The sequence below is a fragment of the Dermacentor andersoni genome, chromosome 1 (genome assembly GCF_023375885.2).
Source record: "Dermacentor andersoni chromosome 1, qqDerAnde1_hic_scaffold, whole genome shotgun sequence".
Lineage (NCBI taxonomy): Eukaryota > Metazoa > Arthropoda > Arachnida > Ixodida > Ixodidae > Dermacentor > Dermacentor andersoni.
The window spans coordinates 23,627,432-23,652,395 of NC_092814.1; the positions used below are offsets into that span (position 1 = coordinate 23,627,432).

Sequence of the window (24,964 nt, forward strand, 5' to 3'; positions counted from 1 at the left end):
TGGAAGCGCTGCAGTCCGTGCAGCAAGCATAGAGTTTCCTACAATAATTACTAGAGGGAACTGTGGCGTTAGTGTCCACGGGAGCAACAAGCAGCGCGGTTCACCGAACGTGAAATTAATGATGGGGTATTACATAAACTTCCCGAAACTTCGTCCTTCTGGCTTTAAACGGCATCGTGACTTTGTAAACTTATCATTTTCAACAAGCTACCGCGTTATAAATAATTAAATAAACAACAAATCTGTCCGATGGCTGGATTCAAACAGAAGACTTCTAGCACAGAAGCCCCATATTGAAACAATTATGCCACGAACGCGTGCGATGACAAGCGGTAGACAACGCCCCTAAGAATTTCCCTCGAGCAAGCTAGCGCGTTGAGACGCTTGGCGCGTTTCGATTTGGCCACCTCGACAGGTGGAACCCTTGCAATTATTAGCCAGTGTGCGTGTTCGCAGAGAGTTATTGCCTTCTGCATTTAGAAAAAGTATAGATTGCTTTGAAGTTTATGCAAATAAAAGCAAATAAAGCATAGTAAACAACGACATAAGAACGTCCGAAGGCACAAGCACGAAGCTAAGACAAACCCATGTAACTACAATCATGCCCATGGCGACTGAACTATCACAGCGCCAGAGTTGGCTCTAGTAATTTTTTGGGGGAAACTCTATTCAGCTAGGTGTTGCATGTGGTCGACGGAAACGTCGCCGCCACGTGAACTAGTGTGTATCCATGCTAATGGTTGTTTCCTAATAGACGGTGTCGGTGGGTTGTGTCCGCGCTCACGGCTGCGTCCTGCCGCTTCACTGACGCCGTCTTCGGGGAGGCCCCCTGAGAGAGGCCCGCACTGCGATCTTGTGCTTGAGTAACGTCTCTGCATGACCTCATGAAAATGCGTTTGGCTGTTTCCGTAAACTGAATTTCTCATTAGGGTACTGGTTTGGGTGAGTAGGTAACAAACCAGAATAAATAAATTGTTGTTGCGCACAAACTGAAAGACAAGGTACAGGGATTTGACAAACACAAGCGCAAGCTTTCAACTGACTTTTATTTGCAAATTGAAATGTATTGGACAAGTGGGTGATGCATGACGCGCCTAAGGAGGGATGAACAGTAATAACTAGATAACTACAGCATCTTAAACAGGCGTTACGAAAAAAAAGAAAAAAAAAGAAAACAAGAAGCAGAAAGACACTGTAACACGTGCGGCTCACTCCGACAGGTCTGTCTATACGTGAAACGCGGTCTCGGACCACCTACTGTTTCCGTCGCGGCTGTCGCCATAAATAATCGAGTTGTTTTTGTGACAACCCCAACGAGGCCACGCTGACACAATCGACCCCTAGCCGGCTTATCTCAGCCGCCTCTCTATGGTCACTCGTGTCTTCTGATTCCTGTTTTTAGCGACCACCGCAATGAATCTTCAAATACCGGCAGACACCCACAATCCCGGCACTGCCCAAGTTCTGTGTTCGTTGTTGTTGTGGTGCTCACGGACCCTGTCATCTTTCCTTCTGCCCTACGTACGTCGTTCTGCACGAAACCAGAATCGCGTGCACCACTTTTTCGACACATGTCACGTACTGTGTCCTGAGCCTTTTTGCGGATGTCTGAGTTATCACTTCGCCATCTTTGCGTATCTTGCAAAGCGAAGTGAGCTTGTTTGGCGTTTAAAAAAATAAGAAACACTTTGACACCTGCACGCTCTCCGATCTTTTTTAACCGATGGGAGACGTCACGAAAATATGGAATAGCAGCCGTCTTTTAGAACTGCTTTCCTGCATTTTCGGCTTGTTCTTGATCCATATCGTGCGTGGACCGCTTTGTCGCTTGCAGTAACGATTCTGCAAGAGATGCGACTAGAGGGCCCGGATACCCGGCTTCCCGAAGCTACTCACTCAACCTGCGCTTGAAAGCTGTCCTGCACTAGGTGGTGGCAATATTTCTGCAGGAACTTTCTTACACACAGACGTGCCACTACCCGTTTCACAAGTTTGGAAGGGCTCGATGAGAAGGGCACAAGGGCCTTGTTAGCACGTGGCTCCTGCCTCCAGCACTGAAATGCCTATCCTTCGTCTTTCTGTTTGTACGCAACAACTATTTATTTATTATGAACCGAATTTCACGCGCTATTTATTTATTAACGCGAATACGTCGAAGGCCCCGTCTCCCAGAAAATCTGTTGTCGGCCGCCTTCGGCGGAGTTGTCTGCGAGCGAAAATTGCCGTATATATTTGGGTATATGTATATGTCACGCCACATGGCTCCGGACAGGCCGCCATTGGAATCTGAACCTGGCAGCGTTTAACGTTAGAACGTAATCTAGTGAAGCACGTCTAGCAGTGTTATTGGAGGAATTATAGGGCAGTAAATGGGATATAATATGGCTCAGTGAGGTTAGGAGGACAAAAGAAGCATATACAGTGCTAAAAAGCGGGCACGTCCTGTGCTACCGGGGCTTAGCGGAGAGACGAGAACTAGGAGTCGGATTCCTGATTAATAAGGATATAGCTGGTAACATACAGGAATTCTATAGCATTAACGAGAGGGTGGCAGGTCTTGTTGTGATACTTAATAAGAAGTACAAATTGAAGGTCGTACAGGTCTACGCCCTTACATCCAGTCATGATGACCAGGAAGTCGAAAGCTTTTATGAAGACGTAGAATCGGCGATGGGTAAAGTCAAAACAAAATACACTATACTGATGGGCGACTTCAATGCCAAGGTAGGCAAGAAGCAGGCTGGAGACAAGTCAGTGGGGGAATATGGCATAGTCTCTAGGAATAGCAGGGGAGAGTTATTAGTAGAGTTTGCAGAACAGAATAATATGCGGATGATGAATACCTTTTTCCGTAAGTGGGTTAGCCGAAAGTGGACGTGGCGGAGCCCAAATGGCGAGACTACAAATGAAATAGACTTGATACTCTGCGGAAACCCTGGCATCATACAAGATGTACACGTGCTCGGCAAGGTGTGCTGCAGTGACCATAGGATGGTAAGAACTCGAATTAGCCTAGACTTGAGGGAACAGAAGAAACTGGTACATAAGAAGCCAATCAATGAGTTAGCGGTAAGAGGGAAACTAGAGGAATTAGGGATCAAGCTACAGAACAGGTATTCAGCTTTAACTCAGGAAGAGGACCTTAGTGTTGAAGCAATGAACGACAATCTTATAGGCATCATTAAGGAGTGTGCAATAGAAGTCGGTGGTAACTCCGTTAGACAGGAGACCAGTAAGCTATCGCAGGAGGCGAAAGATCTAATCCTAATTCACTAGAAAGGGGGCGCCAAAGACTTGAAAAATTATAGACCGATCAGCTTACTGTCCATCGCTTACAAAGTATTTACTCAGGTAATCGCAAATAGAATCAGGAACACCTTAGACTTCTGTCAACCAAAGGACCAGGCAGGATTCCGTAAAGGCTACTCAACAATAGACCATATTCACACTATCAATCAGGTGATAGAGAAATGTGCGGAATATAACCAACCCTTATATATAGCCTTCATTGATTAGGAAAACGCGTTTGATTCAGTCGAAACCTCAGCAGTCATGGAGGCATTACGGAATCAGGGTGTAGACGAGCCATATGTAAAAATACTGAAAGGTATCTATAGCGGCTCCACAGCCACCGTAGTCCTCCATGAAGAAAGCAACAAAATCCCAATAAAGAAAGGCGTCAGACAGGGAGATACGACCTCTCCAATGTTATTCACAGCGTGCTTACAGGAGATATTCAGAGACCTGGAGTGGGAAGAATTGGGGATAAAAGTTGATGGAGAATACCTTAGTAATTTGAGATTCGCTGATGATATTGCCTTGCTTAGTAACTCAGGAGACCAATTGCAATGCATGCTCACTGACCTGGAGAGGCAAAGCAGAAGGGTGGGTCTAAAAATTAATCTGCAGAAAACTAATGTAATGTTTAACAGTCTCGGAAGAGAACAGCAGTTTACGATAGGTAGCGATGCACTGGAAGTGGTAAGGGAATACATCTACTTAGGGCAGGTAGTGACCACGGATCCGGATCATGAGACTGAAATAATCAGAAGAATAAGAATGGGCTGGGGTGCGTTTGGCAGGCATTCTCAAATCATGAACAGCTGGTCGCCACTATCCCTCAAGAGAAAAGTGTATAACAGCTGTGTCTTACCAGTACTCACGTATGGGGCAGAAACCTGGAGGCTTACGAAAAGGGTTCTGCTTAAATTGAGGACGACGCAACGAGCTATGGAAAGAAGACTGATGCGTGTAACGTTAAGGGATAAGAAGAGAGCAGATTGGGTGAAGGAACAAACCCGGGTTAATGACATCTTAGTTGAAATCAAGAAAAAGAAATGGGGCATGGGCAGGACATGTAATGAGGAGGGAAGATAACCGATGGTCATTAAGGGTTACGGACTGGATTACAAGGCAAGGGAAGCGTAGCAGGGGGTGGCAGAAAGTTAGGTGGGCGGATGAGATTAAGAAGTTTGCAGGGACAACATGGCCACAATTAGTACATGACCGGAGTAGTTGGAGAAGTATGGGAGAGGCCTTTGCCCTGCAGTGGGCGTAACCAGGCTGATGATGATGATGATATGTCACTCCTTGCTATATGACATGCGGTATATGCGGGTTATATTGCCACACCATTCTACCACGAAAGTTGCTCAGACCATGTGTTATGTTCTTGACAAAGTTATTCCTCGGAATCTTTAGAATAGCAGCCCACAAACAAATGTCATGAAGCAAAACACCGACAGCGCATGCCTTTTATGTTAAATCGTCTCTGACTGAAATAACAATGAGCAAAACAGTAACAGTAACATAAAAATGATGTAATTTTTTTTTTGGCGCCGCTGTGGCATTACTTGCGGAATCGGCCTACGCAAGAGGCTGCATTTCTACCTGAAAGCTCGCTTTCGTGCATAGCGTTCGCCGCTAGCGTTTCCGAGTAAACATTACGGTTAGATAAGCTGCAGTTGCCGGGAAGCGTGATAAGCAGTCAGGGATCTTTGAATGCTATCTGGATCCACTCTTAAAGGCGAAGCTTAAGCGTCCTCTAATCTTATTTATTTATTTATTTATTCATTTTGGCATACTGCAACCCTATTGGAGTATACCAGGAGTGGGAAGAGAATCAAATATTTTAAGTATTGGAGCGCATGAAAGACAAGGTGGGACAACAAGAAAAATGTACTAGCTAGATTAGAAATGCAAGACACTAAACAATAAAAATCTGATAAATGTCGCACAGACAAAAAAAAAAGAACACACAGGAGCGTGGGCAGGGAGGGACAAAACCTTAACAATCGCTAATTTTTCTCAAAACAGTACGGCAGCGCCAAGGAACCAGTAGATTCCGGCAATCAACGGAGCGAGGGAAAAAAAAAAACTGCATTTGCAGATATTAGTGCGCGGATAGAAAGCAGTGATAGAAAGCAGTTCATAATGGTGACGAGTAGATGGATTCTTTGAGAAGCCTACGTATTTGCTGTCAGCGAGGGGAGAAGTTTGAATAGTAATTGAATCTAATAATTTTAAGGTGTCCACATGCAGGCGAAAATAAAGCGATTGTAAGTTTGCAGATTGGAAAGCTGAGGTTAGGCGAAAAGTTGCAGTCGTATGCCTACGGAAAACGAAACGAATTGTCTTTCTTTGTATACCTTTTAACAAATTGATTTCGAGGTCTTTATGAGGTTTCGAAACCACAGAAGCGTATCTTAAAATTGGGCGGACTAATGATTTATGTAATTTCAATTTAGTGGCTTTAGCTGCGGAAGTGGGATTGGCGACGCCCAAGCTCTTTAGAGACATCGTTTTCGAGGCACTCGTCAACTCGGGCGTCGTTAGGTCAGTGATATGGGCGAGCATTTCTGATTGAACTTTGTTAAACGCATCAGGTTATTCTGCGGAAGTAGGGCGACCATCGTTACGCTCATTTAACACTGCATAAAAAGCCAATCTATGTTTGCATAAGGCTATCGTTGTGAACGTTTCAAGTGAAAGTCCCTTTCTGCAATACAGCATTTATAATATTCGCTGCTGCCTCATAATAAATCGAGCGTACAACGTTCTTAATGTTGCCAGCAAGCTTCTTCGAGTAACCTTCAGAATTACAATTCACACCAATTTGCATCCCCCGTTGTTTGCTGCTCTCAATGTGCTTTCAAAGAGCTGGCGCGTTGCCCTTTGCCGCACCAACAGCGGCTGGCCATCCGCCCGTTGACGTGTTGCTCGGGAGTAATTGTTGACCTGGGCGCTGAACCGGAAGGGCGAGACAATGCCAAGCTGCGCACGATGTACCGAAGCACCTGACAATGCTGAAGTTATGTTCAAGCTGGTGGCTTAAAAAAAAAAAAAGACTAAAATTAAATTCTGGGGTTTTACGCGCCAAAAGCACGATCTGATTGCGAGGCGCGCCGTATATAGTGGCGGACTCCGGATTATTGTTGACCACCCAATGCAGGGGCGTGTCAGCAACCCCTCCCCCGTAATGCAGCCCCGCTGCGGCCGGGAATGGAGCCCGCTACCTCGTGCTTAGCAGCGCAAGGATATGGCTCAGAACCAAGATGCGATCGGTGTAAAGCATTACTGTTGAGAAATAGAAAGACGGCAGTGTGGAGGACGCAGACAGGCGGATGGTGATCTGTAGTTGATAGAGATTAAGTGTAATAATTGGAGTCGAGCGGGTGATGTAATGTAACAGATGGTCTATTAAGCAACACAATCGGTTGAAGGGAAGCCAAGTCGAGAGTGGTAGAGAGCTAGGTGATAACAAGGACAGGCTGGAGACGGAGAATAAGGGACAGAGAGCGCCACCTAGGAGAGCACCGCCTCCTTCCAACGATGGTGAGGACGATGATGTCGGAACAGACCTCAGTATTTCTGGTGAATAGTCATAGACTTTCGTTGCTTTCGTTGCATTCGTTGCTTCCTTGCCTCAATCTCACACGTTCAAAATTTGTCATCATGTGGTCAATTAAAAAAGCAATTATCGTGCTAATTTGTTTGCTCTAGTAGCCGACTCCAATGAAGGCGCTAACCTCTTCTTTAATTTTGTATGAATAAAAAAATGTAATTTTGGTTACTTGAGTGTCACAAATGGTCGTGTATGTACTGTCTTTCTGGTCATCAACTCTACCTGAACAAGTCAAGTGAATAATTAAAAACACGCGTGGTATAATAACGTATGGGTTGAGCTTAAGATATTCTCTCTCAAAAGTGTCTGTTATCGTCATTTTTTCCCAAGCTTGACGCAATAGTATTAAAATGTTCATTGTATTACAATTTCAACAGAAGGTTGCAGAAATTAATTTCCCTTGCATTTTTTCCCCTCTTTCTTACATGTCTAAATCAATCCGGAGTGCTTTAGCTCCTCTTTCTTAACCAACAGCTGACGTTACATCACGCCCGCCTCATCAAAGCAGTGCCGCATGTAATGAATTGAGAACAGGCTGTCGCTGCCTGCCCTCACTCTTTCGATTTGGTGGACTGCACGACCGGAAAAGGGGAGTGCTGGCGATCCCAGACATGACTTGAAGGGGCGATCGAGTGCGGGAGGGGGGTAATGTCAGCGGCTGCAGGGGTCGATGGACCGCTCCGAAGTCAAACAGGGGGAGGTGCATATTTGAATCGCTGATGGCGGCAAAGACAAACAGCGTTGCGGCCGGCCGAGCCGCAGCGTCCACGCCACCGCCCCCCTTAACTCGGTTAGTGGAGCTGCCACGACGACAACTCCCCCTCGGGCTCAGGAGGCCCGCTCGCTTTCACCTGACGCCTCCGGGCACGCAGCCGCCATCTTGAGCGGGGGAGTCAAAGCTCGGGACGTCGATGAATGCCAAGGGCTTGGCGTGTCCGCTTATTCATTCGAAACGATACGTGTTTGAGCGTTGGACGCCGCTCTAGCGCAATGCGCGAATAGGTTGGCATCAGGCTGCGTTTGCTTCGCAGCACTTTTCGCTTGACGCAGTTGTGTGGGCTTATTCAAAAGTGTGCATTCTTTAAGGGCAGTTAAGAGAAACTTAAGGTTGAGCTGTGATCGCACATTGCTCTTGTCAAATGAAGCCACTCTTAGCGTGAACCTAGAAAAGATGCCACCTCCTGCTCACCATGATGTCATGGTTGAAAACATCTGCCTAGCCGGTAAAAAAAGTGCATCCTCAAGAAGGCCACCAATCACAAAGGCCTAATATCAGCGGGCAACATGTTCTAACATGGTTTAGTCGTAGAGCAGCCGGCTTGTGTGTGCGAGGTACTGCGTTCAGACCACGGCGCCGCCGGAAACCCACCGGTTGTTCTCATCATCATCATCATCAGCCTGGTTACGCCCACTGCAGGGCAAAGGCCTCTCCCATACTCCTCCAACTGCCCCGGTCATGTACTAATTGTGGCCATGTTGACCCTCCAAACTTGCTGATCTCATCTGCCCACCTAACTTTCGGTCGCCCCCTGCTACGCTTCCCTTCCCTCGGAATCCAGTCCGTAACCCTTAATGACCATCGGTTATCTTCCCTCCTCATTACATGTCCTGCCCATGTCCATTTCTTTTTCTTGATTTCAACTAAGATGTATTTAACGCGCGTTTGTTCCCTCACCCAATCTGCTCTTTTCTTATCCCTTAACGTTACACCTATCATTCTTCTTTCCATAGCTCGTTGCGTCGTCCTCAATTTAAGTAGAACCCTTTTCGTAAGCCTCCAGGTTTCTGCCCCGTACGTGAGTACTTGAGTGCGGTTGTTCTAATGTATAGATATGCCTCCCCGCCTGGTGCTCGGCTACTTGTAGGGGTTTGCATCTCGAAAGGGGGTCCTATAGAGATTTTTAGGCTTGGTCTCAGGGCGCAATTTGTCCAACCATGCACAGACGGCCTGGTACCTACTGGTGAAATAGGTACAGGCACGCTCCCGGCCAGGTGCTCGGCTATTATGGAGTATCAATTCTCAGAAAAGGCGTGTTTGTCCCCTACCCGAGGGCGCCCCCACTTATTAGGTGCTTTAGAACGCCACATGCGAAAGTGCTGCCGTCGGAGCGGCCCAATGAATGGTTGGATGGATGCAAAACTTTAATGAAGGTCCTGAGGTACGCGACTCAGCGCGCTGCGGGCCGCTCCCCCGTTGGGACAGTCAGGCCGTGCCCGACCGCCGCATCGTGGGCCCTCTGGACAGCCCATAGTTCTGCCCCGGCATCTGGGCTCTTGATAGCGGAGAGCCACTTGTCCTCATTTATTTGTTCTGTGCCTCGTAACGAGGGACAACGCCAGAGCATATGATCTAGGCTAGCGATGTCATTGCAGTGCCTGCAAGAACTAGTGGCATAGGTGTCGGGATAAATATTGTGGAATAAAGCCGGGCTGGGATACGAGCCTGTTTGCAATAATCTGAGGGTCAATGCCTGCGTTCTATTTAACTTCTTGTGTGGAAGGGGAAAGTCTTTCCTGCCGAGATAAAAGTGCAGCGCAATTTCATTGTATGTGGTCGGTTGATCTCTGTTCTCCACCACTGCGGGCCGGTGTTGGAGTTCTCCTTGGTAGCGGAAAGCGAGACCTCGCGCCTTGGAGTGGGCCAGCTCGTTGAGGTTTGTGGGGCCTCCCATGATGGATCCCATGTGAGCGGAGAACCACGTGAGAGCGTGGGCAGCGATGCTTTTGCCGTCGAGGATGCGACAGGCTTCCTTACACACGGCGCCAACGCTGAAGGCGCGGATGGCTGCCCTGGAGTCGCTGAAGATATTGGCATGTTTGTCGTCCAGGAGGGCCAAGGCAATGACCACTTGCTCGGCCGCACGCGACGACGTGCTTCGTACCGAAGCGTCGTTAACGGTCGAACCCCTGTGGTTGATTAACACTACCGTGAAATTGTTGCTGTTGCCATACTGGGCCGCGTCAATGAAGCAGCTGCCGCCAGGGAGTTCTGTTGCGCGGCGTAGGAGTGCCACGGCTCTGTCCGTCCTTCTTTCTACGTTGCGCTGGGGATGCATATTGCGTGGGTCGGGTGATATGATGATGTTATCTTTCTCCTCTTTCGGAAGGCCCTGGTAGGCGTCTTCGACAGTGGCCTGGGGGACGCCCATCTCTGTTAGGAGTCGTCTTCCCGCTCTGGTGCCAGAGAGCCTGAGAATCTGTGCCCTTTCTTGTGCTTCTGCAATTTCTTCCAGGGTATTATGAATACCCCACTGCAGGAGTTGGTCGGTGCGTGTGTAGCTTGATAGTCCGAACTGCGCTCTTGATCCTCCTCCTTATCATGGCATTTAGCTTGTCTCGCTCGGCCTTCTTTCCGACGTGCATGGCCGCTACGTACGTGAAATGGCATAACAAGAAAGCGTGGACTAGCCTTATCAGATTATCGCTCAGGCCTCTCCTTCTGTTAGCTACACGCCTGATTAGACCGATGCCGCTATCAGTCTTCTTTGCTAGTTTGTGAATGGTGATGCCATTCGTGCCCGCCCCTTCGAGTGCCATTCCCAAGATTCGAATGGACGCGACTTTGGGAATGGGATCTCCGCACTTGGTGTAAACATTAATGTCAAATTCAGTGGGGGGTTTCCAGTTCTGCGGCTTGTGGCCCTTTCTAGTTGGGCTGTAGAGAAGGAGCTCCGATTTCTTTGGGGAGCACCGGAGTCCCGTGTCGGTTAGAAAGCGCTCTGTAGTGTCGACAGTTTCCTGGAGAGCGGCTTCGACTTGTCCGTCACTGCCGCCCGCGCACCAGACAGTGATGTCGTCCGCGTAGATCGTGTGACCGATTCCCAATGACGCTTTCTTTTCTGTGCTAACCAGGATTTCGATGGAATTTTAAGGGTGCTGAATCAAGCGTATTACCTCTGAAGACAGCCGAGTGCCTGGTCGGGGTACGCTTGTGGCCCTTTTGAAAGAACCAGTGGGTGCCCGGCGGAGGTAGAAATCGACCTCACACAGCCTAGGTGGGCGCTCTACCACTAGGCCACGACTAGCCTGTGAACTTGGATTGTGAACTTGTAGTTCTTGTGTCATGACTTGTGAACTACACGCGGGAACTCGTTCTTGAGTGCTTCTTCATTGCTACGGCTTCGCTAACCCCAAGAGTGTTCATCTTTTTATTCCACGTCGAAGCAGAGGAAGTAGCCGGCACCTCTACGAGGTGCCAACATCTCCTTACATACACTTACACATACACAAAAACACTTACACTTACACTTACACTTACACTCACACAAAAAAAAGCTACTATGAATCAACTCTCCCAAATTAATTAATGTTTTACTGCCTCGTCATTCTCACCTCATTGGCGTCTGTCAGGAGGTTCCGCGTCGATTTCTCCTTAAACATTGAACACCAGTGACATTCAGAGCATCATCCAAGGTCGCCGGCGTTTCTTTTTTGAGTTGGAACCTGCGAAAGAACACCTCAGTGCGTCGCGCCATGACGGGACGTGGCGGATGATGGCTGGGTGAATGAGGCCTACGGATGCAGTAAAAGAAGCAACGATGTCCACTTAAAGATAATACCTATAGGTGCGCCAACCAGTTTCGTTTGATTATTTCCGAGAGGTCACGATAGAGGCGAACTCTTTTCCATATGGCCGTGTCTCGAGAACTGGTACACGGGGCAGATGGGCGCAGCTGCTTCTACAACATTCGTAGGTTAATACTGTTGTTTCCATGTGCGAAAAAGAGAAATGTGTAGATCTTAAACTAAAGAAGAGGAAGACGACACCGTGCAGCGGCCATTCCTGCTATTAGTAGCCGACTTCAAGGTCTAAACAAACATCTTCCCCAGGCTCGTAACGGTTTGGTGGAGGTGCGAGGTACGCCTCGTAATGACGGAGCATACGCTGCTACAACTTCGCCGAATACGTCGACTTACTGGGCTTCCGCCACCCTCACATGACATGCCTGAAGAAGCCTGCCAGATTCATGAAGACTATGACGCCGCCCTGAGGCTAGTGCCTGATGTTTCGTGGCAGAACTACCGGGTGCCACACACTTTAAAGGAAAAGAAGATGTCGACGAGTGCTCACGAACTACTGAAGGGTGAGCCGGTCTAACGGTTGGAACTCAACCGCGTGATTGTCCAATGTTGTGTTTTCCCTTATGGACACAACGCTCGTCTGGCACGAGAAACATGATGACGCGCTCACTCCATGGGAGCTTTTTCATCTAGGAGCTCAAAGCGTGTTTCGGAGACTCTAGTGCAAAAAAGAAACGCGCTTCACAGAGGCTTTTGCCACGGGCTCAGGTTTCCAGCGAGACCTGTAATACTTATATCGAAGAAGTGCTGAAACTGTGCTTTGTAATTAACGCTCGAATGTCCAAAGATTATAAAGTTGGACATTCGTTGAAAGGAGTAGCTGAAGACGTATACAATTTTTCGATCCGCAAAGAAAGCTTGGATTTCGTGTCTGACGTCATTCGTCAATGCACAACCTTTGAGACGCTGAAAATGCGATGGATAACACCGAACTTTGGTCGCTTGGCTAACATAACAACGGTGGCGAGCGGGGATATGAGCCCGTCTATTGACCTTCCGTCAACCATACGGCAGATTGTTCGCGAGGAGTTGCCCCACGAGATGTGCCGTCGAAAACCCGGCATCAGTGGTGCCGGGTTTAGGTCTACCCCACAGACGAGAGGGACTGGGAGCTATCAAGATTCTGACTATACGACCAACACCCTCGCCGCATGCACTCCTTCCGCGGCCGATGCCTAGCCATGATGAATGTGACCCACCTGCTGGTTATGCGGTCGACAGTAACGTGCCTGACTACACTGAGCAGCATCGAAATTTTCGGCCTCTGCCGGTGTTCTTACAATGCGGTGTCGCGGACCGTAGCAAGGTTTTACAATCGTCGTCCCACAACGTGGGATGAACGATTCAGGTTTTCAACGAGGACCACATTTCCTATGAGCACAACTCTACTGCTGTTTCGTCCGGGCTCTTAGAGAAGTCGTGCAGTCAAGGTGAACTTCGTGGCTCTAGAGATACTGTTGTGCCTGCGTTCATCGCTGTGCGTTCCGGTTGTATGTCGCGGTGAAGTTCCAGACAGTTTCCATGCCTCCGTAGAGCCAATGCATATGAACTGTGTGATGATCGACGTTTTTGTCCTTCATTGGGCGATCTCAATCGGCAACGGGCGTGCTGGCTTGTGGACAGCTAACAGCTCAGCAGAACCCATCGTACTTCCAGACGGCTTGAAACTCGCCTACTTTACGTAATACACATATTCGTCCGTAGTTGTACTAACAGATTCGTCGTGTGAACCTGTTGACCTTCCCAACGCAGATACCAAGCTTCTGTCTATGATAAACAAGTCGTTCAGCACAAGGGAGTGTCATACACTGGTGGATACTTTCTAACCATCTGTCAGTGTTCGACTGTGCGCAGCCGGACAAAACGTTCTTGATTCCCCAGTCTCGACCACGCCATATTATCTATACAGGATCTGCGCGCCCCGTAAGACAAAAGCCTTATCGCGTCTCGCCTAATGAGCGCAAGATAATCGATGAACAAGTGAGTGAGATGTCGAAAAATGGAGCAATACAAGAGTCTTCGCGTCCTTGGGCAGCTCCAGAAAGAAAGATGGTAATTGGAGATTCTGCGTTGATTATCGCCGAGTAAAGTTCGTATCCAAGAATGATGTCTGTACCGGATTGATGATGCAACTGATAGCCTTTATTCGACCTCTTGTTTTTCTTCAGTGAACCTACGCTCCGGATATTGGCAAATCCCGATGAACGTGGGAGATAAGGTGGAAACAGCGTTCATAACCACGTATGGATTATTCGAATTCAGTGTGATGCCATTTGGGTTGTGCAATGCTCCGGCAACCTTTGAGAGGTTCATGGACACCATTTCACGCCTGTAAAAGTGGAACTTCTGTATGTGCTATCTTGACGACTTTTTACATTCGGACTCACATTCAGTGAGCGCAATTCGGCCCTGGATATTGTCCTAGACTGCATAAAAAACGCTGGCCTGGTTCTTAACTCCAAGAAATGTGACTTTGATGACCGTCAAACCCTTGTGCTGGGTCATCTTGTTGACAAGGACGGTATGCGGCCTGATTCCCTCAAGACGGTAGCTGTTGAGGCATTCAGGGCACCGCTGTCAGTGACGCAACTTCGTAGTTTTCTGCGCCTTTTGCTCTTAATTTCGCCGATTTATTCTTGGTTTTGTTGACCTTGCCTAACCACGGACAAGCCTTCTGCATAAAGACGCACGGTTTGAGTGGACACCCGAGTGCGATGTTGAATTTCGTCAGTTGAAGTTCTTGCTCACCTCCCGACCTATCCTTCGTCACTTCAATCCTACAGGGCCATCTCAAATTCCCACAGATGCTAGTGGCGTTGGTCTGGGTGCCGTCCTGGTCCAACGCTATGGCGTACGTCAGCAAGTGATTGCTTATGCACAAACAAAACTGAACGCAATTATATGATGTCAGAGCGAGAATGCCTGGCTGTAATATTTGCGATTCAGTGATTTCGCTTTTACTTGTACAGATGCCCATTTGTAGTCACCACAGACCACCGTTCCCTGTGCTGGCTCGTGAACCTCTGCGACTTTTGTGATCGCCTTGCGCGCAGAACTCTGAGGTTACAGGAATATAATTTCAATGTTTCCTACAATAGTCGCCGAAAACATGCTGACGCAGACTGTCTTTCCCGGATGCCGCTTACCGCGATGGACTGCGACGCAGACGAGTTTGATCATCTCGTTGCCTCTGTGGCACCCGCTTTTCCTGATATTGATGTGTTCAAAGCTGGACAATGGAAAGACATCGAATTGGAGTCACTCTTCACTTCGGTCCGTTCTATTGCAACAAGCAGCTACTTTGCACGTGACGGGCTCGCCGGAGCGTCTCCGGCCAACACTCCCTTGGACTACGCACGACTACCATACCTCCGATCACTTAGACACTGTGTGGACCCTTTATCGCATTCAAGAACGCTTTTACTGGCCCAGGATGCGGCATTCGGTTGAGTTGTATGCGGCCAGCTGCACGCGGTGCCAACATCTGCAACTTACAATCACGGCCCCATCTGGTCTCCTTCAACCTGTGCCACATCAGTCATCCAAGGGGAACCGCTGGATAACTCTACACGCCGAGTACTTCGGTGCGAGACGGCGGCCATACCATGAGCCACTGCCACCAAAGTGCCGATCTTCCTACTTCACCTACTTCATGTTATTGTTCTGTGACATGGACCACCTTGTGTTATTATAAGCGACTGGGGACGTCAACTCACAGCGGATATCGTGGAAGAGCTTCTACGTTTATGTTAGTCGCACTTCAGGCGCTCGACGCCGTATCATCCACAAATGAACTGAGCGTACTAATCGAACGATCTCCACTATGCATACCATGTCTGTTGCGTCCGATTACAAGAATTGCGATGAAGTTCTACCGTTTATTACTTGCGCATGCAATACCGCCAAACACGGGACAACCGTCTGCAGCCCCTCCTTCCTTCTATATGATCGCCCGCCCCGGTATACGCTTGACACTCCTGCCTTTTTTACTACCCCGACAACCCTACGGTCGCCGATACACTACGCCTCGCTGAAGAGGCTCGGCGAGTTGCGCGTCTGCGGACTTTGGCGTCGCAAGAGAACTCCAAAGCACGCTACGACGCACGACATCGGTGTGTTACCTATCACCCTGGTGACCTCGTTTGGCTTTGGACTCCCACAAGGAAGCGCGGTTTGTGCCAAAAGCTGCTGGCAAACTACGGTGGCCTGCACGTTGTCCTTGACAAGATCAGCGAAGCGAACTATACATAGCGTCTCTCGAGAACTGGTACGCGGGGAAGGTGGCCGCAGGCTTCTTGCACAACATTCGTGGGTTAATGTTGTTGCGTCCAAGTGCGAAATAGAGACGTGCACATCTGAAAGAAAAGAAGGTGAGGACGATGACTGCGTAGCGGCCAATCCAGATGTTCGTAGCCGACTTCGATACCTAAATAAACCTTTTCCCAGTGCTCGTAACTATATGTCATCGAATGCATTAAGGAGAGCATCCCATCAAGTTCCCGTTATATATCGCGCCGCAGGAGACGAACTTCAACCAGCAACGTGGGGGAAGTGAAAGAAAGAAACAGCAAGCCACGCGTCGCAGTGGCCTTGCTTTTTTCTTTTGTTTAACTAACGGTACAGTGTAGCTCTCTGCCCATAACGCACTGTGCCGCTTTGCGCGATGCGGTCGTATGCTCTATGTGACGTGCGGCAGTGGACAGTTGCGTAGGTCTCACCTTTTTCTTTTCCTTTTTTTTATTTGCGATGAAGTTTTTGACGTTCTTTTGAACTTCACATTTCAAAGCAACCAGAAACGGATGGTAAACTTATAACCCTATGTGAAGGTGAGAAATTCATGGCTCATACGAGTATCAAATAAGAGATTCTTGATGATATCTAAAGTTTTTTTTTTTTAATTATTAGGTCCTGAGCAAATGTTCTCGTGCAGTTAGCCTAGACTAAAGAACAATGCCGTAAAATGACAATCAAACAGAAAAATTATGCAGTAGTTTTCGTCTAGGTAGAAGCACTCCTTGACATCTTTTTCTAAAGATTTAAAAATATTGGATTGCATGTTTTCTTTGTTGGAGTTCCACTAGAAAACGGCATCTAGATTCGGAAGGCAAAAATTATTTTATCATTGTTGAGTCGCAACGAAGTGGCAGACTACAAGCAGATAGTTTTGGGTGAAAAAGCAAACATTTTCTTAAGAGCAGGCCAACTGTAAGCTGTTTTTTTGTGCTACTATAGCAGTCTGAAAGGTGGGGTGGTTTTCATCAGTTGCTGTAAAAATGAAGCTGCCGTGCTTCCAATTTAAGGACTCCTCCATATGGCTACGGGCTCTGAAGGGCACCTATCTAATTTTCCGATTTGACGCTAATTTTTTCAATGCATACTTTCTGTTGCAATTCGAATAGGTAGCTATCACGTAGGTCTAGTTTTATGCGTCGGAAATCATAACGGGGTTGGTTTCCTGAAGATGCACCAAAATTACTTCTGCCAAAGGCCTTCTAAACACCGAGCCAATCTATATTTTCTAGCGACAATGACGTTCCATATTCATTGTGATGCAGCAGGGCAGTCTGTGTGGACTGGCCCAGCTTGCTGCGGTAACTGAATAAATAAGGTTCACGTAGAATTTAGAGAAGCCTTTCGCGATGCAGATGGCATGGCTGGTGATGAGATGAAAAAGTATTCGGCGGAGCAACGCGTCAACCAACGGAGGAATCGTATATCTCCTGGGTGCGGGGAGATGAAGCGAGCAGGCGATGCGATATTGCTTCGTGGAGTGAACAACGGTGCCTCGAGAAATCCTGCAAAGAAATTCCAGCGGAAATCCTTAGCGTTGTCTCGCTGTAGGGGAGCACCAGCCTCGCTCGTGCGAGTACCGACGGGGCTCGTTTACCGTTCGAGAGACAACGGTGTCAAACAAGGTGGCGTCGTCGGAGCCTCGCTCACCTTCTCGCCCAGCAGCCACGCGTCGTCCGGCCTCTTGTTGAGCGGCGGGCGAAACGTACGCACCTCGAGGCCCATTCAATATTCACGCGCCCCTTGACTCCGGCGGGGGCGTTCGCGGCGACGTCCACGCCGCGTGTTCTGCGCGCAACGCTGCTTCGACGTGGGGACGCGCGAAAGCAAGCCAGGGACGCGCGATCGGACCAGCCGAAAATGAATATGCAACCGGTGCCCATGCAGTCATACATAATGAACCAGTTCTCTCCGCCATTAGGCGCGCCCTCCGCGCCTCTTCTCAGGCACGCCACTGGGAGTCATGCATGTTTCATGAGTGTCGACGCGTCGGTGAGCGCGCTACCCGGCGGGCGCAGGGTGCTCGGATCCCGCGCTCGCTGCGCCGGGCAGATGGTGGCTCGCGGATCCGCAGCGCCCCGTGTGGCACCGCAAGTGTCAGCGATGGCAGTCGCTGCTGGCCACCGGCGCCCTTCCACTTCGCGCCTGTTGTCAAAGCGGTTCGGCCAGCTCGCCGGTGACTCGTATTTCCGTCAACTGTCCGCGATCGAATCGACAGCGCGTTTTCTGTGCCTAGTGGCGAAGACAAGTTAGTGTCATATGCAAAACAAAATTCCAGAGACGCGACCCTTTTGTGTAGGCTATGGTGGGGTGTAGCAGTTTGGCGTTTTTGAGCATCTTCAGAAACAGCTTTTATCTCAGCCTTGGCGAACCAACTGGAAGCTACGAAAGGTAGCACAAATAAGGAAAAACAGCTTGTAGCATGAGAGGCATCGCTTATTCACAAATGAAACAAATTTTTGAGCTTCTCATACGACGCGCGGTCCACTGCTTTGTACGGAAACGAATGTGATGAGAATTTTCCCTAAGAAAATGTGTCTCGCGATGACGGGGTAAGTAAAAGTGTAATTTTCGGGATGAGATTATGTCGCTTTGCTTGACGCAGCTCCTAAATTTAATTTCATGTTCACAGGTACCTACTATGCAAAATAACAGTTACGAACATCTTAAAGTTGGCGCGGTCGGTAGATCTTCAGCTCGCGGTGTGTTGTGCCACTTATGCAGTGTTAATTCCGTCCTCGCGGTCGATCATTTAGTGAAGAATTCAGTTTTCATGCATTCACTTATTTCTTGCGCACCTCTCTCTATTCTTTCTGTCCACAGGTTTTTCCTCAAGTTCTTTCTTAAGTGCAACCAAAACTGCCTCAAGAACGCTGGCAACCCGCGGGACATGCGGCGGTTTCAGGTAGGTAGGCTCTCAGGAGCTGTTCACTTCACACAACGAGTCACTTGCTGCTCCTTTCAAACAGCAGTGCGCTGTAGAGGGAACAGTCAATCTATAGGCACCGTGCTGGTGTCGCGAGGTGCAGGATGGCGCCGCAAACAACATTTCGTGAGTGGCATACGAAGCAGAAGGGCAAGAAATGCAGGGAATGGTGCTGGGTGCACGACACGATCAGCGTCTCGCGCTGCTGTTCTAAAAAAGTTGTTACACTTCAAGGAATGTTTTGCCCCGACAACTGAATGCGTTCTTAGAAAATTAAGGCACGTGCAGGAGGTGTTGGATATAATACCAGCGCAAAGCTCTTGACACCGAAAAGTGCACACCTATGTCAGGATACATCAGTGCCCTCATTACATTCCTCCGGTGACAGCTTGAAATGTCCGTCTCACTGCTTTCGGCAAATCGCAAGCTTATCACGTTACGGCTACACTGTGAAAGGGTCGGCTGTGATCCCCTGTACATCAACTAGTGAGAAATCTCGCTGATGTTTTTATATATAGCGAGATGCACAAGTAGCTGTGGAGAAACGAGAACAGGGACGACGCCACGCACTGTCACTGATTTTCTCCACGGCCTTTTCTCCAACGCTTACAAGCGTTGAATAGCAATTACATGACACAGATAAGGGGATGTACGTACATTGTTATAGCAGTGTTTGACCGTGGAAGAAATGTAAGCTTCCGCGGCGTCCTGATGTCAGAAGCTTCCCCATTCGCTGAACTTGCGCAAGCATCAACTCAATAGCACTTTCTGTTTCGCCCCCCGCTTTATATGATCTCCGGTGCTCTTTCTCGGCTTTGAATATTTCACATCTCTCTCTCTCTCTCTCTAACATATTGTCTTCTTTCGCCACCATTTTCTCTGTCATTTAGATAATCTATACGGAAACCTTCTCCATCACTCTGTGTTGTTCTGCGTACAGAATGCGAAGCGCCCGGAAGCTGGTGTTATCTGAGCTTTTATCTGCATTTTGACTAATAATTTCAATATCACAGCTTGTCATACTGCTGCATGCATATTGCGTGTTTCTTTGGACAATGCGCGCAGGCGCCCCGACGAAGAAGACCAACTGCTGGAGCTGTCGGCTGAACTGTTTAGCGCTGCAGTTGTTTTATAGTATACATAGGAAATAGTCATCGGTGTTTCATCTCCTATTTACGTGACATTTTGGTGGAGGTTGGCGTTCCCTGTCCTCACCACGGAGCTCCACAGTGGCCGCACCGTCCAGCTTTCCAGTATGGCCCTCGGTGACGACACCTCGTCTGCATCTACACATGCGACTCCAGCAACAACGTACGTCACGGTTACCCATCCCCGCGATGCTGGCATATTTTCCGGCTAAGATAATGTTGACGGTGAGGACAGGCTTGCATGTATGGGCGTGTTAGAACAACCGCTGGGACCCTACCATAATACTAGCCAATGTAACATTATACTTGGGCGGCACACCGCGTGTCGGGTTCTGGACGCGTGAGGACGAGCTGTCTAGCTGGGATACTTTCAAGGAGAATCTCCGCGACCTCTTTGGAAACCCGACCGGTCCCCAACTGGCTGGAAGAAAAGAGTTTACCATCAGAGTGCCGCCTGCCACTGAATCGTATGTCTCGTGCATACAAGACGTGCTGGCTCTTTGTCGGAAAGTCGCCGAGGAAATGGCCGAGGTTGAGAAAGTAGGCCACGTCCTCAAAGGGATCGCGAACGACGCATTCAACTTGTTAATCTTAAACAATGTTTCGACCATCGACGTAATTGTCAAGAAATGACGCCGCTTCGAGCTGGCCAAAAGCCGCCGCGTCATTCCACAGTTATCTCGTCTCCGTAACGCGGCTGCGACGTCATTCTTTCGTCGACCTTATCATTGCACCCTCCTTCAATGAGAACGGGGCACGTATCGTTCGGCGCGAGCTCTAGGCTGCCAGTCCAGCCCCGTTCCATCCACGCGCACTTGACCACCCCACTCACCAATCTGCACTAGCGATCTCCCGCATTCAGGCAGTTGCGCAGCAAGAATTTGCCAACCTCGGATTTCCTGCAGCTTGTTCTGTCTCCCGACCTTACGCCAGACCGGTGCCCACAGCTGTGCATCGCAGTGACCTGTACTCTTCTCCGAGATTCCGCGACCCTTCTGAGTGGAGAACTCCGGATGACAAGACTAGTCTGCTTCCATTGTCACCAAATTGACCATGTAGCTCGCCCCACCTCCTGGACGTCCCCGTTTTGGAACTACTTTTCACCATTACTCGCCACTACTCACCTCGCCGTATGTCTCCTAACATTGACGTTCCTGGAGATGACACTCGTTCCGCTCGCTCGCCGTCACCTCAGCGCCGTCGGTCCCCGTCGCCCCATCCACGCCGCTATTCGTCGCTGACCAATTATGGACTCTCCCGGATGGAAAACTAAACCATGCAGCTTGTGTGGGTGGTGCTGTATTATTTTAATCGTGCCGAAATCCACCATTATACTAGGGCCCAGGTGTCCGTAATGTGCTAACCTCCGGCGTCGAGTAAAGAAGCCTCTCACGCCTGCTACTACTCGAGCCATACGCGTCGCCGATGGCAGCACTGCAGCCGTCACTGGAATGTGTACTGCCCGTATAAGTACCCCCGGCCGCCACGCTCCATCTCTTTTTACAGTGCTGACCAGTTGTCCCCATGACCTTATCCTCGGACTAGACTTTCCTAAGGCGCATTCCGCTCTTATCGACGGTCCTGCCACTACTCTTTGCCTTGAACTTCCTCTTCTCCCACATATTTGTGCCCAGTTCCCGAACGACTTAAGTACGACCGCCTTCGTCCGCCTGCCGCCTAAAGGCTTGTCTTTCGTCGATTTGCTGTCATCTTTCCCGGTGCCCGATGGCGATTGCGTCATCACAACTGTTCCTGGTGTCCTTTTGGTGCACAATATCACTGTGCCCCGCTCCGTGGTAACGGTTGCCGATAACCGGACATCCCTCCCCGTCATCAATTTTGGCCTGACAAAGGAAGTTCTGTCCCAAGGCGCATCGGTTGCAACGCTGCGTGGTATGGCACATCAGCACGTCACGACGTTTTCAGTAGACGTCTGCTCCAATTCTTCAGCATGTCTACAGGATGCAATTTGCTTCGACGCCACATTTGATCCCATGGTTGATGCGGGCCTATTTCCTGAACAAGCAGCAGCTCTAAGCCGCCTTTTGGTTTCCTACTGCGACGTCTTCAACCCCAATAATCGACAATTGGGTGAGACTTCACTTAAGCATCACATAAATACTAGCATTCATCGCCGACCATATCAAATTCCTGCATCAGAGCGTAAGGTTATTCAAGTTGAAGAGAACAAGACGCTTGCCAAAGGTATTGTTGAGCCCTCGTCAAACCCTTCGGCGTCGTGCGTTGTGGTTGGTAAAAATATGGACAAAAAAAACCCAACTTCGTAACAATACAGAGTCTGAATCTCATAGCAGACAATGTAAACATATATAGACAGGACAAGAAAATGAAGACGTCATTAGGCTTCGGACAATTTTTAAGCGAATGGACTCTTTGCTTATTTTGCTGGTTTATTTTTTATTTTATTCATTCATTTCATACATGCATTCACAACATGGCCGAGGAGATGGAAAAAGAGCCACTTTTATGCATCAGACAGTGGTAATGCAGCCTTACACAGCATAACCCGAGGAAAAAGAAAATGAAAACAATCCGCAGCGTGTGCGATAGTTTATATCACAGAAATTAACACAAAAATAGAGACAAACAGAACTTGCCAAACTCACGAGCACATTTCCTGACGTTGGTGGCTTAGTTTGTTAGTGCCTTTCAATGACAGCAGATACATCGTCTCTTGCGCACCCTTTGAACTCTTTAAATGTTCAATAAATTTTTGTGGTAACATCTTTTTGAAGTTCAAAGTACCAAAAATGACTCAGAACTGTAAGGTTTTTGTGAAAACAGCGGCGGAACAGACAAATCGCAACATGCTTTCTGCTGCAGACTGTCGTCTGCTTTATAGCGACTGCTTGCGCTGGTCGCTCGAGCACTGATAGTGCCGTATACGATGACCTTACAGAACCAGCGGTGCATAAGCGAGCAAGAGCTTTATTACTTTCTTTATGGCAATTTTGTCACTGCTCAGGCGTTCTTCTGAGACGTGGGAAGTATCACAGATAATAATCCGTCGCAGGTGGTCATCTCAAATCAAGTGAGCGTGGAAGGACCCCTGCTGGCAGTCTCAGACAACATGTTCGTGCACAACAACTCCAAGCACGGTCGACGGGCTAAGCGACTCGACCCGACTGAAGGTGAGCAAGGCGCTTTTTCTGCAAGTTGCCGACAGGGCTGAGCGATGATTCATCGGACTAAAGCGTTTGCTTTCCTCACGGCCGATATCGAAAAAGAGCAGGAGCGCTATAAAAATAATTTCATTTATACCCCATAATAATTAATGAAAATAGTTGCTGTTTCTAATCCCACATAGGTTGAACAATCGTGCCATCTACGTACCCTGAAAAACCGAACAATGGGGAGTCAGTGTCGTTGTTCCCATTGCCAAACGTATATATTTTTAATGTTTAATTTTCCTTTATTTATTTATTTATTTATTTATTTGTTTATTTATTTATTCATTCATTCATTCATTTACTTTTATTTTTGCAGTGCAGCGTTTTCCGGTACCTAGTGTGCGCTCAGGTAACCGAGCACAGCAGCAGCGTTCACTTTTGTTGACGTCGCGACGTCCGCGTTTGAGTGTCACCGCACCAGTTCTGTCACACCAGCGCCGGCGTGGACCAGCGCGTGATGGGCTGCGGCCGGCACGCGCGTCCATCCCGCCGGGGCGGTCTGTCCCCCGGGGGCGACGTAAAATCGATGACCCCCGGCGGCGTCCGGCAAACCTTGTTTCGCGGGCTTAAGCGCTGGCCGCGACCGGCGACAGGGCCGCGACACACCCCCGCGCGTAATTGCCTCCTTCCGAAGGCGGCCTAATCTCTCGAGAGAAAATCCTATTAGGCTCCGAGAGCGGGGGCTTGTCGCGCACAACAGGTTGGAAAAGCTGCCCGGATTGGCTGCCGCCGCCGCCGCCGTCTTCGGCGTCGCTGGCGTCGCCAGGTGCGCGGTCAATCGCCGTGCGGAGCAGAGCGCTGCCGTTGCGGTCATTTTCGCGGCCACTGTGGACCCTGCCACGTGGGGGAGCGGCTCTCACATGCCAGTTCATTGCCGTGCGCAGTTCCGTTCGCCGCCACGCCTTGCATCAAGGCCATCAGCCCCAGCGAAGGGTGGACCACTGGCGGATCCACGGTCATCATCGTCGGAGACAACTTCTTCGACGGCCTCCAAGTCGTCTTCGGCACCATGCTCGTCTGGAGTGAGGTGAGTGCGCTCTCTTCCTCGTCTTTCGCTTTGTCTTTGCAAGACTAGCGCTGATAACGGGCAACCGATACGGGGGCCGCCCTTTTCTGGTTGCAACATCGCGCCGACCGACCGATCGTGGAGCGGTGCCTCGCCCACCGCCATAAACAACGCGCGAGGAGAAACGCAGTCTGCGGGCGCTGGACACATTTTGTCACTGTCCCGTATGTCGGCCGAATCTCACCTACACATCCAAGGACGCCTTCCTCAAAAGTCTAGCCCTCAAATTCAGGTCCGAGCAGCGAAAAAAAGGAAGCACGATCGGCATCGCGCAACTGACAGGTAGCCCAACCTAATGACGCGATTAGAAATATATATACATATACATATACATATATATATATATATATATATATATATATATATATATATATATATATATATATATATATATATATATATATATATATATATATATATACTACAATATACTGCTATGAGACCCAGAACGTTTGGTCATTAGTCATCTTCAGCCACCGGGATAATTCTATTGCACTAATTACCAGTCTAATAAGAAACGAATAATTACCAGGGCTAGGCGAAAATTCCTAGATTTGAATACAAATCGAATGTTTCCCATTTATTATGCGTATTTGCCTTCGTAAAGAAATCATTCAGTATTTTTGAATACTAAAAACTAACAAAATATTTCGCTACAACCTACGAGTCTTGCCACTCTTCTCTGTCTACTAAACAAACTATCGCAAATTTTAAGAAGTAACGCAATGACAGAAGTCTTCGAAGCAATGTAGATACAAGATGGGTAATGCAAGCTTTGTTTTCGGCTATGTGGCGGAAGCCTACGTAAAAACCGTGATTTTTGCTCTTAGTCTGCCATAATGATAGTGTTTTGTGAAG

The 24,964-nt window shown here is 48.7% G+C and overlaps 1 protein-coding gene across 3 annotated transcripts in view; it reads left to right on the forward strand.

Moving 5' to 3' along the window:
- kn (EBF transcription factor knot) overlaps positions 1 to 24,964 on the forward strand; it is a 139,420-nt gene that overhangs the window by 92,249 nt on the left and 22,207 nt on the right. For all 3 annotated transcript variants that reach the window (XM_050192992.2, XM_050192993.2, XM_055061247.1), the window contains exons 8-10: positions 18,599 to 18,680; positions 22,884 to 23,001; positions 23,925 to 24,067. In XM_050192992.2, coding sequence (XP_050048949.1) covers positions 18,599 to 18,680; positions 22,884 to 23,001; positions 23,925 to 24,067 — 343 coding nt within the window. The remainder of the gene's footprint in view (positions 1 to 18,598; positions 18,681 to 22,883; positions 23,002 to 23,924; positions 24,068 to 24,964) is intronic.